This window comes from Aythya marila (genome assembly GCF_965140915.1).
Source record: "Aythya marila genome assembly, chromosome: 6".
NCBI classification, from domain to species: Eukaryota; Metazoa; Chordata; class Aves; order Anseriformes; family Anatidae; genus Aythya; species Aythya marila.
The window spans coordinates 1,405,501-1,421,860 of NC_139047.1; the positions used below are offsets into that span (position 1 = coordinate 1,405,501).

The following is a 16,360-nucleotide window of genomic DNA, read 5'->3' on the forward strand; positions in this document are numbered from 1 at the left end:
AGAGGAGATGTAATCCGCAACACCAGTTACATGTTTTTGCCTGTCTCAGTCACTATGACCAGTATAAGCATGCAGCATGACTGTACTAAAGAACACACCATGAATGGTCCTACAGCAGACTGTAACAGAACTAAATAAATTGACTACTTCCAAAATAGTCTCTCTCCTACCTGCAGTACAAGCTTCAAGATACCTATCAAAATCAAGTAATCTGGTCCATACAAGGCAAGTTATAGCTAACTGTATAGACAATAACTAAAGCTATGCTCACTCAGACATCTCATGCAATTACCCTGCTGACAGTTAAATACAATGATAAACATGAGACACAAGAGCTGCTGAAGAACACAGCTGCTGAAGTACTTCAGAAGTTTAGTCTCTTTATTTTCTCATTGTTTTAAATTCCCTTTACATCCAGGTGGTACAGTTGCTTGAGGTGTGCTTGATTTGTATAAAGAAAAATAGAATTTAAGGCATGTTTAGTATATTATGAAAAAAGACTTAAAAATAGGTGAACTCCCTTCTGTCCAGGTAAGCATAACTTAACAAAGGGTAGTTTACAGAAACGACCTTGCTTGGCCTGTTCTGACCTGCTTAAAGAAATAGAAGAGGCCCCCGGCAACTTCCAAGAGAAACAACCAGCTACCTTTTTAAACAGATAAGCAAAATTAATTTAACATAAGAACTCTGCTAGTGCTTTTAGACCCTGCATTCATGCACACTTAGCAGTATGTCTCTGCTATATTAACACTAAAACATTTAATTCTATCATTCTAGACATAACAATTAAGCAGCACTCATGGAAATTGTCAGTTATTGCAAATCTGCAAAGAAAACTTGAAATAAACATCTAAAAGGGAGCAGAAGTAGTGTGAATCCAAATCTTTCTGTCAAAGAATATAATGCAGGTGAATTAAGAAAAACAAATTAACTTATGTTGAAAATATGATTAACTCCTGCATGGAGTCAGGTACTTAATGTTTTTACTAAAAATATAAGCAAATACTATGCTAGCGGGTTATGTAGTGTAATGTGAATATTTATGTGAGGTATAATTTGTAAGCCATTGCCATAAATATGTACAGGTATAAGCCATTGAGTTTTCTGCCACAGTTAGGCTGTAGAGAAGTCATGGACTGGAGAACAGCAGAGGTCTGTTGTAGCAGGACAGAAACCACCCTCTGCTGTACACAAGCCTCCACTGGTAACAAAACAAAAAGTCCAGAAAGTATGTTAGACATATATCAAGAATATATACGTTCAACAGCATAGTAAAATTATCCTTTAGGTATTACTAATACTATAGATGCTATTATTGTTTGGATATACACATACAGGAATATGCACATCCAAAAGTAAATCTTCAAAGCTATCTTAAAAAAATAAAAGCTAAATTAGGGATAAGCTACACTGCAAAGAGCTTCCTGCAGAATTATATATTTAAGGTGATAATCTTTGAACTAGCATAGCTACTGCATTAAAAAATGGCTTGCTGTGTAATGTTAATCTTGCTTTTTTTCCCACCCAATCTGACACATCTTCAGGATTGTGATTCAATGATTGTTTAGCAGCAATTTTAAAGAACTGTAAATTCTTTTATTAACAAGCATTATAAACAGATACTACTACTTTTATTTAAAAACCATGAGTGCCACATTGATGAATATACAGCTCATGAATAACTTAAAGTATTTCCCATATTAAAAGGCAATGCACACAGCATACAAAAAGTATACTAAAAGCTATGAGGATACGTGATTGAAGTGTCTAAAATGATATATACAGTACATAATTAATGTTTTGTTTGTATTCGGTATAGACTTCTGTACTACCATCCCCATCATGCCTCACTCTCCCCTGCCACTGAGTTTTGCACTTCTTCTTCCAAAATGGGTACAATCAGGTTATCCTTGGACATCAGATTATACTTCATCACAAACTTAGTGAACCGATGACACAAGAAAGTTTCATTCTGGAGATGAAAAAAGGGGAGAAAATATATACAGAAGGAATATTGTAAGCAATTGAGGACAACATACCAAGATAAACTGCTTATATGTAATTGCCCCACTGGATTTAAAAGTCTTAAAAACAACAGTAGTAATGCTTAAATGATAAATTTGTTACTTCTTTTAAAACTTTTCCTTTACTACTTGATTAACATACAATGAATCAAAACCCAAAGCTTAAGTCACAGCTCAATTTAACAGTACTTACACAAGAATATATTAAAATATCAGTGTTGTCCTGATCTACTCTAGAAGAGAACTTGAAGGTATTGTGAAACACCTTCAGCATATACTATTCCCAACAGAACAGGGCACAACCATTCCACAGCTGTTACAGCAACCTGAAGTGACACTTGACAAGTGTTTCCTTTTACATCCAGTTACATCCCTAATCTCCTTTCTAGTTATCAATTTCTGCTTTTCAGTAAAAATAACTAACCCTGGATGTTACTGGAGGTGCACAAAGTACCACCAGTTTATTTGCTTCTTTGCAGTTTTACAATTACAATCCTTTAACTGGTGTGTAACACATACCATCAGGACACACATACATGTAAGCTGTAATACCTATACAAAGTGCTTGAATACATTCAGGATTTTTTTCTTAATGCGTTGCCTGTATAAAAACTCCTAAATTCTATCCCTTCCAAGTAAGAGAAAGGATAATCAACTGAATAAATTCACTATATAAATTAATTTTAATTTATATATATGCATACGCAAATACACCTTTCAAGTTAAGACTAAGTTACAGCATGGAATTTCAGTTCTTAAAAGCGTCATCCACTACAATCAATACTTTACTTGGGTGCAGATTTTCAGCTAGCAATAAACAAAGTGTATAATACAATTATATCACAGCTGTAACTTCAGTAAATGCCTTCACTCGAGAAGTAATTGAACTATTAAACTACTTACTTCATATTCATCAAATATCTGCCGATGATGAAAATAAGCATGTGAAAATATTCTGTAAATCCTTCGGCACACTGATCCTAATTTGGCTACAGAAGATTCCTTTATGCTAACCCTGTAAGCACCAGGAAAGAGGTTACCAGGAGAGATCTATTAAAATGACTAACTAAATACACATTGACAGGAATTCTGATTGCTAAACTGTACTGTCAAATTACATATGACATTAAGACTGAAGTTTTGCAGGCATCTGTCTGCAACTGCTTGTTTTTGCAAGAATAACACAAATGTTGCTGCATTCTGTACATTTTAAAATTGCCCCAGCTACAATAAAAAAGAAATAGCTTTTCCTGTAATATACAAATATCATCAGTTATTCTGGTGAGGGCTGGATTTCTGGTTTATGGCACTGATGAGCAAAGGGAAAGACTTCCAGCTGCACCTCCTCACCAATACAGGATTCACCATTTTGACTTCCCTTTTTAGGTTTCTATCATCCCACACATGGGCTGTGTCTTGAATACACTCAGTCTGTCTTCTGTGCTTACTGACGTCCTGCATTAGGGTGAGGTTAGTTTCTGGAGATTTTCAGTGGAGCAGTGTTCAAGCCCTTTGAGTCACTGCATCCCTCCAAAGGCCATCCTGTTACTTAGATTGGCACTACTCTAATGGAAGCGCCACAGTAACACTGACAGATAATAGGAAAAGAAACATTTCCCACCTAAAAAGCACCCATCAGCTCCGGTAAGAGGCAGACTATTTCAACAGGCAGGAATTCTTCCTTGGCTTACCAGTGACAGTAGCTGCACTAGCACCACTGACACATTCTGTAGGATTTCTGATCGTTTCAGTAGTAGTCCATGAAGAACATGTAACACATTTCTATGTGGTTGCTAAGCAAGACTTTAGGTGCCATCTGCTCCCCCCACCTCTCCTTCCAAAAGAAAGCACTTTTACCTGCTGGGGAAATATTTATTGCTATTCAGAAGACATGCAGCTCCATCAAGTGTGTGTCTGGTATAATCGATAGCAGGACACTACAAAACACAGAGTGAACAAGCACATGCATGAGTGCGTGCATAATATTATCACGTAACACGCTTAAAGAAAAATTTTTTAATTCAGTTTCCTGATCACTAGCCATTTTTACTTCAGAAGTTTCATGTAGCTTCTCTGAAGGTCCAACTACATTTCCTCCTATTGCTTCTCTGTTTTATAACCCATGTCAATTATTTCAAGAGAAAAGTTACTATGGAAATTTGATCACGTACACGAGTAGTGAATTTTATGCATCTCCTTAAGTAATACCGTATAATAAGAATACATATTGGAAGTACACTAGCATTATGTCACAGGTCACTTGCTTTCCACATTGTCAAGTTGCCAGAGTGTTTCTTTTACAGCTTAAACTAATACCCTAAAAAAATATAATTAAAAAAAAAATGACCCTAAGTATACCTTGTTAAAAGAAAGTCAAGATGAACTAGGACAGGCAGAAACCGATCAGGAATGTCTGCTAGTTTTGTTGTCCCCTAGTTGCAGGAAAATGACTTCTCGGTTGTACATTTTTGTCAGCAGTCTCTCAGAGTTGCATCACCCACTGTCTGACCACGGGGTGATCGCTATTATCAATGTGGAAAACTGCAGACGAAGGATGTGTTCAGAGATAAACCAGTATGACCTCCTCTTCTCACTGACTGGGAACCAGAGCTGGATGAAACGCAGTCTGTGCTGCTGTAAAAAGCAGCTCTTTCCTACCTCATCCCATACTTCTGTAAACACACTAACAAATAGGAAAGAAGGAAACATCAAGTGATTATTCCTAACGCAGACATAAGCTCTCAGTTTGACTAAAAGGCCAACTCTAATGGTCTCCCCAGAAACACAGGAGCTGCGGAAGAAAATCTTATGCCAGTCGGGGCACTTTTACAAAATACATCCATACCTCTTTGGGAGTTTTATGAGCTGCACAAAGAAAAATCCATTGTTCAGTTGCTGTCATCTGAGTACATGTGTCTGGATGACATTCACTCTGTTAAAACAATTGTTTGGTTATGAAATCACCCAACAGCAACAATCTGATGGTTTTCTGAAATCACTTGTCTACCACCAAAGAGTTATTTGCCAGAAGCCTTTAAAACACTAAAAAACTTACCTGAAACCACTGCTTAAGATTTTAATTTAATAGAAGTAAAGCTCTACAAACTCTGCAGCTTATGTAGAAGAAGAGTCTCTTCCCTGACACAATATAAAAATATCAAGAAAATAATTACCTGAAGCTTGACAGCTAGTCCATTGAGCTCAAGGCAGAATTGTCTAAAAAAAAAGAATTTGAACACAGCAGCATCAAAATCAAGCAATTTGATTTCGCGCTGGAAACACTGGATACAAGACAAAATGAAACATTCTGGTCTTCTTCACAGATCTCTAAAGATGTTTTGTAATTATTGCTTTTAAACTGGAAAAAATAACATGAAAAAAATCATACCTAAAGAATATCATCACATAATTTCAGCTAGTAGGACACCTGAAAAGGCAGATGTGCCTTTTAATTAACACACTATAAAAGGACTACTCATTGAAAGACAGAGAATGCATAGCTTTTTACTTAACAAAACAATTATATTTTAATTCTTATCTGATAGTAGAGGCTAAGCTTAACAAATAATTTAGTGGAGGCATTTAAGCTTTGTTAGGTAAGAAATGCTATTTCACAAACAAAGATCCAAAAAAAAAAATATTAACACTTCAAGAAAATCCATTTCTTAAGAGTGTGAATTTTAAATTCATATAGATTAATCACTCCATCCTTCTAAGATACACTTCCTCCAAATCAAAGTACCTAAAGTCCCACCAAAGAACAGGACTTCCAGATACACTGTTTCCACTAGAATGTACCTGGAAGTATATTTTTTAACTTAGGGAATTTAGTAACACCACCAAACTACAAGAGATAACTGAATAAACTTTACAGAAGTGCTAAGAATTTAGAGAACTCACTTCTATGAATCTACTGTGATTTTCAATGTACATGAGACAACAAAGGAAATTCTTAAAATGTGTCTTTTGCCATTGTACATGTACACTTTTTTCCTTTTTTGAGGAAATATCTATTGGAAATATTATCAGAGAAGACAAAAAAAAAAAAAAAGAAAATGAGAGGCAGAAGATCATGACCTATACATCTAGGATGAGAACTATTTCTGAAAATACATTTGATAAAGTTAGAAGATAAGCTTAATAAGAAAAATAATCAGTGGAGATGAAGAACTGATGATTCTAGGAGAAAGTCATGTGGAAATTCATGACTCTATTTTCATATTCCAAGTATGCCAGAATAATTTTTGAAGTGAAGTACAATCATTTTATTAAAAAAAATCCTGCATCAGAGAGCATTATACGTCTTTAGAAAAAAACAAGGAATTCAGAAAACAATACAACAAAAAATTATCAAAATATTTTGTAGTAGAAATATCACATTTCATTTAAGTTACTTTTAACCTGTCATATTCCAAAAAAAAAAAAAATCAGTACCACTATCAATATACAAAACTTGTTATCAGAACACTACATTGATGAAGATAGATTCTTACCTTAAATGTTCATACTTCCACACACCTTCATCCTGGCCTTCAGGAGGTTCAAGGATCTTATCAATGTTGGAACAGTCTGCCCTTATGTTTTGCTGAATATACTGAGGGGGGGGGGATGGACAATAAGATCTTCTTGTAATTATAGTATGTATTTAGGACTTCACTGCATCTTTAAGAGACTTTTTCCCAGAGATGAAAAAGTCATTTTCCTTTTTATTTAAAAAGTGATTGATAGTCTAAAAAGTTAAGAAGTTCATGGGTGGAGTAAGGCAACTGGTATAAAAAAAAAGAATACTAGATCTGAAAAAAATCTTGTTCTGAATTAAAAAAGGTAAAATAATGGGTAAACTGCATAGCTTTTTTACAAAATCCTTCTCAAAGAAAAGAACCCCTTAGGAAATCCCACCATTTCCTTATATCTGATCTGTTTAAATCATACATGAGAATTCTAGCTATTTCTTCATATCCAATTAATAATTACAGTTATTTATGTAAGTTGCTTATGAAACTCACTCTTGTGCAGCAACACTAAGCAGACAAATAGCATGCCACATTCCCTGTTGTTTTTAACCAGTAAAATACAAAATTTGGGAACTTGAACTTAAAAAACAAGAGTACCTGCTGAACAGCTAATGTACTATCCATTTCTTCAAAGGATTCATCAGGCCAATTGTAGAAATCCTGTTAACAGAAGTTTAAACCAAGTTAACAAAAATACAGGGAGAGAAATAAAAGCACACAACTAACAGTACGCTTAAGTACGCAGGAAAATAGATGTAGAATTAGTTTATACAATTCCAGGAAGCAGCATCTTAGCAGAAGCAGCACACAAACTTGGCAAGAACAGGGTGAAATGGCACTTATGCTCCTCAAGTGGCAATATGAGAACATCTTGAAATCAAATTCCTACTTGATCTGGCATACCATAAACTTCCTCTCTTCCACACATCTTGTTCTAACAGCTATGCAGCCTGTCTTTCTTAGACGAAATATTTGCATATGGTGCTGACCCAATCATGTAAGAATGGGGAAGATAAGAGGTCTTTAGAGAGAACCATTATACAATCAACAGTGAATTAAAACCCTGGTGATAATATTCTTGTAATAATACACCATTGGAAACGCCCTCTCTAACCTGAGGAAACACAACACAGCGCTGCCCAGCACAGCACTACCTTCTGCCGGCACGGTCAGAGCGCTGTGTCACTGGACAGGTATGGGCTCTGCTAGCCCCCAGTGTCTGCTCCTAACAAAGAGAAAAGCCACCTCAAGTTTTGCACCAGATCCAGCAATTCACATCTGGTGGAAATACAGTAATCCCAGATATATAAAGAAATGCGAAGTTAGAAAATGTGTATCTAAAATTTAGTGCTACTCCCTCTTTTTGCCCAGAAACATTACATGTCAGTCTCCCGCAGCCCTCCTCACAGGTCAAAGTAAAGCCTAGGAGCTGCTCCTGAGCGAGCACCGCCAGCTGCAGCGGGGCAGTGAACAGCCAGTGCCTCGGCGTCCGGTACTTCCACGGACATGCAGAGCAGCTCCTTGGTCCTATCAGCCACAACGACGAGTTAAACACGGCCACAGAACAAGGTGATCGCATCCATTTCTTCCTCTTTTCAACAGATTTCTCCAACCAACGCAGGCTTCTGTCACCGAACCACCGCCAGCTCCGTGCCGTGAGCGCCCCGGGACGCCCCAGAGCCCTGCCCGCGGCCCCTGCCCCTGCTGCCGGCGGCCTCCCCCTGCCCGGCCCGGGGCTGTGCCCCCCCCCCGCCCCTGTGCGCTACGGGGCGGGGAGCGGCGTTTGCTCACGCAGCGCTCCTGACACGGGGCCTCCGCGGCCGCGACCCGAGCGGAACGGGACCCCCGCCCCGCAGGGCCTCGCCCCCGCCCGGGGCACCACCGCGCACCCCCGGGCCCGCCCTTCGGGGACGCCGCAAGGCCCAGGGGAGCGGCGGCGGCCTCCTGCCGACGGCCTGGGCCCGGCCGCGGGGCGCGGGGCGGCCCCGCCGCGCCAGGCCAGGCCCCGCCGGCCGCCCGGGCCCCGCGCCTCGGCGGCGGCGCTGCCGGCCCCGGCCCCGGCCCCGGCCCCGGCCCCCCGCGGCTCACCTGGGCCTTGGTGCCCGGCCTGTTCCGCCTCAGCACGGCCGTGCCCTCCGCCATGACCATAGTGACAGCGCCGCCAGGACCCGGATGCGGCAGCGCCGGGCGGGGCGGAGCGGGGCGGCGACGGCGCAGGGGAAGGGAGGGAGGGAGGGAGGCAGGGAGCGCCCGCGGGCCTCGCGAGAGGCGGCGGAGCGACGGCGGGGACGGGGACGGGGCCGGGGCCGGGGACGGGCGGCCCTCGGCCGGCGCCGCGAGATGGCGGCTCGGAGCCTCAGCGCCCCCTCAGTGCCGCCGGGCCTCAGCGTGTGCTGGGGAAGAAAACGGCGTTCATGTGGCACTGGCAGCTCGCAGCAGGCCGGGGGAGAGGTTCCTGTTGCAAGCACCCGGGGGGACTGCATGGAGCTCGCATTGCTGGAGGATAAGAGAAAAAATAAAAGCGGAAAGATGGCCTGTTCTGGAGAATAAGCGGTAGGGAGGAACGGGGAATAGGCCAGGAAGGGTGAATCGCTGCACAGCGATGAGAAACAGGGAATTGCCAATCCCTGTCTGAGCCTTTGTACTGAGCAGAGCGGCGGCTCCCCCCGTGCTGCACCCTCGTGCAGGGGGCACCCTTCGCTGTGGGCCCCTGGGGGCAGATGGCGCCTGTTACTCGTTTACCTGCAGAGCTACAGGTCAGCATTCCTGCCCCCGGGATGCTGGACGGGCCGGTCACATGGGAGAACTCAGCGCTTCCAAGGTTAATAAACCACGAAAAGGTTAACAACATTGGGAGAAATTGGTGCACCAGGATGAAGGATGTAAATGTCATGTTACCACATTGGATCTGCTGTAATCCAACATTAACTTTTTAATGAGATTGATTTATAATTAGCCAGTCCAGAAATAAAGGCAATGCCGGTGGTTTCAGTCCCTTATAATACAGCGTTGTGTTGGTTTTTAACCAGCTCCAAGGTTAAACTGGTATCTAAAGCACAGAGGAGTGGGGAGATTTGACATTTTCATTTGTCCCTGACTTTTATTTCATGGACATCTTGCTTCTGAAACACAAACAAATCTGGCTGAGAATGTTGGTGTGTTGGCTCAGTCTGAAACTCACTCAGTTTTACAGAAGAAGGAAGGAAATCTGCAGTGCTTCTTGGGCAGTTGGTAGCTGTAGGTCTTTAGTTGCCCCTTAGTAATTACCTTGTTATTTCTGGAAGATGCTTCTTATGTATTGGATTTCAAGTGGGTTTTAAATAAAATCTGATAGTCATCAGTAATTTCACTTTTTTTTTTTTTCCCCATTTTTTTACCAGGTCCACATTGTCTTAGTCCCTTCATGAGTAAGAAGTGGAATATTTGGCCAAGATCATCTAATTCCTGTGCTGTTAGGGACCTGACTTTCCTTTCTAGGCTTTCTACCAGCATGTGTGAGTTCCATCCTTTTCTTACCGTGGCAGGGTAACATGACGAGGACAGTAAAGGCTTTCTGAAAATTCTATTGCTGCTGCTAGTGGAACCTTTTCCCGGAAGGGAACTACGAAAAGTAGGTGGAGCCCGCTTTGTTCTTATGCTTCAGACAGCTGGGAAGAACTGGATTCCCACCAAAAAGCAAATACGGCAGCATGTAACATTTTTGCCACAAATTAGAGCTTGGAAATAATCTAGAAAACAGTGGAATAAAGTCTAAATTCTCACAGGGAAAATGCAGTAGTGAAAGAGCATTTGTGATTCATACTGTCCTCCCCTCTAAAGCCCAGGGACATAGGGATATAAAATCTGGTACGCAGCCAGGAACTTAAAAGGCAGTGATGGCAGAGGATCACCTTGGCAATGTTCTAAGTTCCCCTGTCCTTGCTTGTAATGATGGCCTTATGGTGCAAGAATAAAATGTTCTGTGTCTGCTGACCCATCAGACACGCAGGCACATCCTCCACTTAACTAGGCAGAGGAGCGCTTTTTTTTTCTTCCATCCACATATTTCTTAGTCCTATGAAATGTCTCAAGAAAATGTGACATTGTTTTTAAACAGATTAAAGCAGCTCCTCATGAACAAGAACTGTAAACCTCCCAATGCTGCTTGCTGTGAGTGGGAATCTGACATAAAGTGTCTTTAAAAGACAGCATTTAAATTAAGCTGAAGCGTTAGGCTTAAACTTTTGCCTGTTGGATGTTGCTTCCTAGTGCACCATTTTCTCATCAAGATGTTACCTGGTTTCCATAAGCTAAGTAAGCTGTAAACATATTACACACCTTCCCCACCTCACTGTGCCTACAGCAGAACACCTACCTTATCAGGGAAGGTAAACGCACGCTTGCTGTAGTGGAAGATAATTCTTTTCAATGAGTTTGTTTCATTATGCAATGAATTGTCTGTTAACAGAGGGGAACAAGACAACAGCCCAGAGCATCAAACATAGCTCCATGCTGGGTGGTAACTGGCATCTACAGCAGCAACAGATCAGCTCTATGAAGTTTCTCTGGGGAAGAAAGAAGGGAGCCCTAACTGCCCCAGCAGAAAATAATTGCTTTAGAATACATCAGAATCAAGTCATTGTCCCCCTGCAACTACCTGCAGTTCTGAGAAGTATTTTTTATTTCAGGCATTCCTGGTTATCTCCAGAAGAAAACAACGCAGCTCACAGTTTATCTAGCAACGTTGATTTCATAATGGCTTGAATTTAACGTGAAAGAACTGACTTAACTACTATTGGTTTCAGTAGCTGAAAGTCCTATAGGGACTTATTTCACGTAAGATTACACAAAAGCCTTTTAGGACAGCACATGTTCTCAAATGGTGCTAGATCAACATAGACTGACTCTGAAGGCATCGTTAGGAGCAGTATAAAGTTCAGATCTGTTCAGTCACGTGCAAATAATCCTTTCCCAAGGCAAAACAGGGTGGTTAAAAGTATATAAATGTGATTGCTTCAGCATTACTTGAGTAAATACCTTACTCTTTAAGAAGGCTGCACTAAGGATAAATGAAGTGTAACTTGTCAAATACACTGTCAGCGCTCTGTAAGTTGTGGGACAGGTGGAAAGATCTGGTTTGAGATAAAGCAAATTGCTTCACGAATTGCTACATTAAGATCAGCACCAGCTCCAATTCCATCAATTAACTTATATAGGAAAGTTACTCTCTTTCTACCTGTAAAGTGTTAGAATTCCTACTAAAGGCACCACCTGTAACAAGCTCTGTGCAGTGTTTTGCAGCAGGCTGTTTGTGGCAGGGTTGTTTGCTTTATCTTGCTATGTACCAAACACCCTGTCATCTACTGCTAGACGATGATGGAAGCGAAGATGAAGTTAAAAACCATCTGTTACTTGAGATAAAGCTCAATGTGTCCCAAAGCTAGCTGAAACAGTTTCCATCACTTTATCTGCAATAACACTTCCAAAGTAGTCCCACAACTTTAGGCAAGCTTATTGAAAGTAATGTATTACAACAACTGAAATGTTTCAGAAAGTAGTTCAAGACATTACACAGCTGAGGCTCAGTTTCACAGAGCAGTAGCAGAAACTGAGACAGAAGCAGAACAGTTTCAAGAAATTTATTGTAAAGGCCTTTACAGTCTCAGTACACAGGTAAGGATATAAAAATGTTGTCGTTTGGAATAATTAAGGCTGGTTGGCGGTCACCTGCATTTCACTGTTCAATGGAACTCAAGAAAGAGCAACCGACTTCTGACTGCACACACTTTTATTTGTGTTCCATCATTACAGTGAGATCACAAGTTATTTCAGAGAGTCAATGCCTGCATATTATAAAATAAAGGACATTATTTACATGATGAAAGAAAGGATTTCAGTATTTTAGTGGAATGGATGACTGATACTGCAACCAACTTCAGTCCAGGTACTTCCCAAGGATGTCACCATCTCTAAACAAGTAGTAGTCCTGCAAGTAGAAGAAACATTACTTGTCACATGGGTTGTTTTATCACTTGTTTTGCAGATAACCATCAGGGCTACTGTATATCATGAAGTACAAAATCAAAGTGACCTAAGACTTCTTCTACCTATTGACTGCAGGGAAAGATTTTTGTTCATAGGACACAGTTTGGGCAGGCCATCAAGTTACTGTTTTTAGTAGGAGGAAGTACAAGCATGGTCACAGGACAATTCTGTAAGCTTTCCCTGTCAAAAGCAAGGATACCCCCAGTAATTTCAAATCACTTTTGGCTTCTCACTGATATGTGCTCAGCATATGAAGTCACCTCACCCACCCAACAAAAATAAGGCCAGATGTTTCTTTGCTTACTTTCTTTTAAACGGGATGGAAGTACCAAGTACTACAGGTACAAGAATGTAACTTGATTCAACCACTTTAATAGCAACAGCATCTGCCGAATGCAGCTAATCCCATTAAATAACTACAGTATTTATTACTGACAATGTGACATTTGGGAACCAGCTTAATGTGCATTCACGACATTGGGAAACCTACCTTATCTTCTAGTACAATCTTTGTACCACCATATTCTGGTAACAAAACCTTTTCACCAACTTTAACGCTCACTGGATGTATCTCACCATCCTGAAACAAACAAAAAAAGTTATCCATATTGCAATGATCTACCCACAAAAAGCATTCAAGATACCACACTAACTCTACATGTTATTTGTAGAGTGAAACTAGAACACAATTTTGTCCGTAGAGTTTCTTTCTTTCTAAAAGGGACAGAGAAAGTCCATTTTCATATTCTAAAACCATGGCCAATTTTTCGAAGTGCCAGTTACAAGTACTTTACCATGTTGAGCACTGAAAAGTTACTCAAAGTAACACTGGCAAATCTATATCCTTTTTAGAACCATGTGATAAAGTTAAGCATCAACACATTAGTCAAATATTAGCATCATTTCACAATATGAATTTTTGAGAAGAGAGACAAAAAAAAGCACGGTATCTATAGAGGACTCACAATTAAGGAAGCCCGAGTCAACATGCCCAAGTTAAATTTTAACCTGTTTTCTACCATTGGTACTAAATAAACACTGCTTTGGTGGGGAAAAAAATTTCCAGTGCTGAAGCCTGTTGCCACAGGCATTTCAAGACTGTGAAATGAAATTAAGACTGCCTTTTTTTTTTTTTTTTTTTTTTTTTAAGATCCCAGATGAGCAATCAACATGGCAAGTTTATGAAAGCTGATTTACCATTTCAATTCATTCCTGATTTTTTTTTTTCTCTCTAGTGACCACAGCCTTTAGAGACCATGATTGTTTGCACAGCACAAGCCAGTGAACACCACGTTCTGCAAATCCACCCTGCTCATGAGCCATGTAACTTTAGGCATGTAATCATTTGAACAAAAGAAGACTACCCCAGGCAAAGCACTGAAGGATTGAAGCAATAAAGAGAAGACACCCCCAAAACACTCAATATTAGAAGTCACTATTGTTTAAGGATGCTTGTAAATGCCAACAAATAATATTAAGTTTCCAAAGGCAAGTATTTTCCATTTTATAAATGATGAAAGAAAGTCTGGAATTCAAGGTCAGAGCCAGCAGGGGAACTTGGGATTTCCACCTCCTCTTTGAATTTGCACTTCGAACTTCAGCCATTAACCTCATCCATTTTTGTCAGATATCTTAAAACTTGCGCTGCAACCATCCCTTTCCCACTACATTTTTCCAGCTGCTGCGAACACCCAGATGTTTCAAGATATTTACCTTTCCTCTGGCTCCTGATCCAACTGCCACTACTGTTGCTTGTAGCACTTTCCCTTGAGCTTTTTCTGGAATCATGATTCCTCCTTTGGTTACAGTTTCAGCTGCACATCGTTCTACCAGAACACGATCAAACAGGGGAAGGAATTTCCTAAATGCTTTTCCTGCCTGTGGAAATAATTGTACATTAGAAAAGTAAAAACATTCCAGCAAAATTGCAATTAAAAGGTTTTTAAAACCACAGCTTTCTCTTTTGAGAGAGACCACAAGTTTAGAAATCTGATGAGCATTTAGTTTTAAGTGGCAAACACACACCACCTTTGATTGCATCAGACATCGATGGAGAAATGAGGAAGGCTGTTAGAGCTGTCCCACATCACAAGGCAAAAGCAGCAGCCTCTTGAGCAGCCTTCAGGGGCACATATTGGGCAACGTTTGCACTTGAGCCATACAAAGCTCCTGGTCCAGGTGAGGGAACAAAACACCACCAGGTGGAGCAGCCACCTCACGTGGCTGCAAGCACCACGCGCTTTTAATCCTATGAACAGTTAGTTACTACAGTTCGTGAGCAGTTAGAAAACCTATTTTTAAATTCACACACAGATTTAATGAAGATTAAGGACTTCTTAGGACAGTTGCATTCTTGTTCGTTGTAGTGGAGTCCTCTACAATAAAGAAGTTAAAGTCTGGCCAGGCTCCCCACGTTGGTCTTTTTCAGGTAACTTCAAGACTTAACATCTCACACGATGTGATACAACTTCTTTCGTCTGAAGTCTGAAGCAAGAGCGCTGTTATTTGGAATGATTTCTACGAATAAACTATAACTTCACAAAAACATTTAGATTTATACCCCTAGGAACAGGGAAACAGGCACATTCCTACCTTGACCGCTTTTCCTTCACGTAGGAGAATAGTCATTATCTGCCTCTACTTCAGGGTTAACTGGCTTTTTAAAGCAGTTTGCTGCGACTGGTTGCACAAACACAAGGACAGAATCCCATTGAGCAGGGGTCAGGGAGAAGGAACTTGCTTTGATTTGGGTGGAAAGCTATGGAGCCGTGCCAGGTCACGTGGAGACAGTGCTCCGTGAGACAGGGACCCTGGGCACACAGGGAGCACGCTGATGGAAGCCGCTAGAAGCGAGGCCCTGGCGTCCACGTGCCCCTCTGCGACACTCACCGGTGTGCGCACAGGAGCTTTAAAAATAGGTTTAGTTAAAGGCAAGAAAAGAGCATGAAAGCTGCCTCCCTCGAGAAGATGGCCGATACCAGCAAAAAGATAAAAAAGAAAAGATGTTAAGAGCTGCCAATTGTGATCGGTTTTGCTCTATAAGGTTAATATTGCTGATTATTTTTTTAAAGGGGCGTTCAGCGTTTAGCTGAAAGGAGCAATTCGATGCAAGACCACTGGCGTTTGACGCTAAGCCCTACGGAACGGCACCTCCGTGCTCCCGGAGTCACCAGGATGAGGCGTGAGCGCGGAGCAGGGACAGCGCTGCCCTGCCCCGGCTCTCCTTCCAGAGGGGGCCCAGGCAGGAGGCGCTCGCACGAGGCCGCGGACGAGTGACCGGGCGCGGCACCGGGGCCCCCGCAGCTCCCCCGCAAGGACTCCGTGACCTTGCGGCCCCCCCGCCCGCAGCGCCCGGCACGCGGGGGGCCGCGGGCAGCGCCAGCACCGCCGGGGCCCCGCGGGCGGCTCCCCCCAGCCCGCGCCCCCCCCCAGCCGCCCCCGCCCCGCTCTCACCATGCTGCTGCTGCCGCCCCGAGCGCCCCGTGCCCGCCGCAGGAAGGGCAGCGTCTGCGCATGCGCCGCCGGCCGCCCAGCCCCGGGGCGGGGCCCGGCCCTGCCGCCGCCGCCGCCGCTGCCTCCGCCGCTGCCGCGCTCCCCGCCCCGCCCCTCCCCCGCGCCCAGCTCGCTGGCGGCCGCCCCGGGGGCCCCGCGGTGCCCGGCGGCGAGGCGGAGCCGCCCCCTGACCCCGGGGCGGGCGCGAGCGTTCCAGAACGTTCTGGAAGCGCCGGGCCCCGCAACCTGCACTCGCCGCGCCGGGCGGGCGGCGCGCATGCGCGGGGCGCCGCGGGGCCCCTGAGG

The 16,360-nt window shown here is 42.6% G+C and overlaps 2 protein-coding genes across 5 annotated transcripts; both read right to left on the bottom strand.

Moving 5' to 3' along the window:
- Positions 1-336: 336 nt before the first annotated feature.
- LOC309879865 (MOB-like protein phocein) lies at positions 337-8,757 on the bottom strand. Of its 2 annotated transcripts, none has more exons than XM_082764149.1 (8): positions 8,627-8,757; positions 7,136-7,198; positions 6,518-6,618; positions 5,198-5,240; positions 4,870-4,956; positions 3,882-3,961; positions 2,928-3,039; positions 337-1,972 (listed from the first exon to the last, which is right to left on the bottom strand). In XM_082764149.1, exons 1-8 carry the CDS (start codon positions 8,684-8,686, stop codon positions 1,841-1,843), a joined length of 678 nt encoding a protein of 225 aa, XP_082620275.1. In that variant the 5' UTR covers positions 8,687-8,757; the 3' UTR covers positions 337-1,840. The 2 variants fall into 2 exon arrangements, with proteins under 2 accessions (XP_082620275.1, XP_082620276.1); XM_082764150.1 differs by lacking the exon at positions 8,627-8,757 and adding an exon at positions 7,919-8,194.
- A 3,383-nt stretch (positions 8,758-12,140) lies between these two features.
- HSPE1 (heat shock protein family E (Hsp10) member 1) lies at positions 12,141-16,333 on the bottom strand (the record flags this gene model as incomplete). 3 transcript variants are annotated; one of them, XM_082764151.1, is made up of 4 exons in its annotated part: positions 12,141-12,503; positions 13,053-13,142; positions 14,276-14,440; positions 16,016-16,333. In XM_082764151.1, the coding sequence occupies 4 exons, from the start codon at positions 16,331-16,333 to the stop codon at positions 12,453-12,455; spliced, it is 624 nt and encodes a 207-aa protein (XP_082620277.1). In that variant the 3' UTR covers positions 12,141-12,452. The 3 variants fall into 3 exon arrangements, with proteins under 3 accessions (XP_082620277.1, XP_082620278.1, XP_082620279.1); XM_082764152.1 differs by lacking the exon at positions 16,016-16,333 and adding an exon at positions 15,155-15,428; XM_082764153.1 differs by lacking the exon at positions 16,016-16,333 and adding an exon at positions 14,591-14,617.
- Positions 16,334-16,360: the final 27 nt, after the last annotated feature.

What these genes read in the sequence shown, in the direction of transcription:
- LOC309879865 (XM_082764149.1), bottom strand. Translation starts at nt 8,686, where the DNA reads ATGGTCATGGCGGAGGGCACGGCCGTGCTGAGGCGGAACAGGCCGGGC. An exon ending in GGCCGGGCACCAAGGCCCAG is followed by an intron (nt 7,199 to 8,626) that starts GTGAGCCGCGGG and finishes TTCTGTTAACAG; the next exon opens with GATTTCTACAATTGGCCTGA. An exon ending in CTCATAAAACTCCCAAAGAG is followed by an intron (nt 3,962 to 4,869) that starts GTATGGATGTAT and finishes TGTGTTTTGTAG; the next exon opens with TGTCCTGCTATCGATTATAC.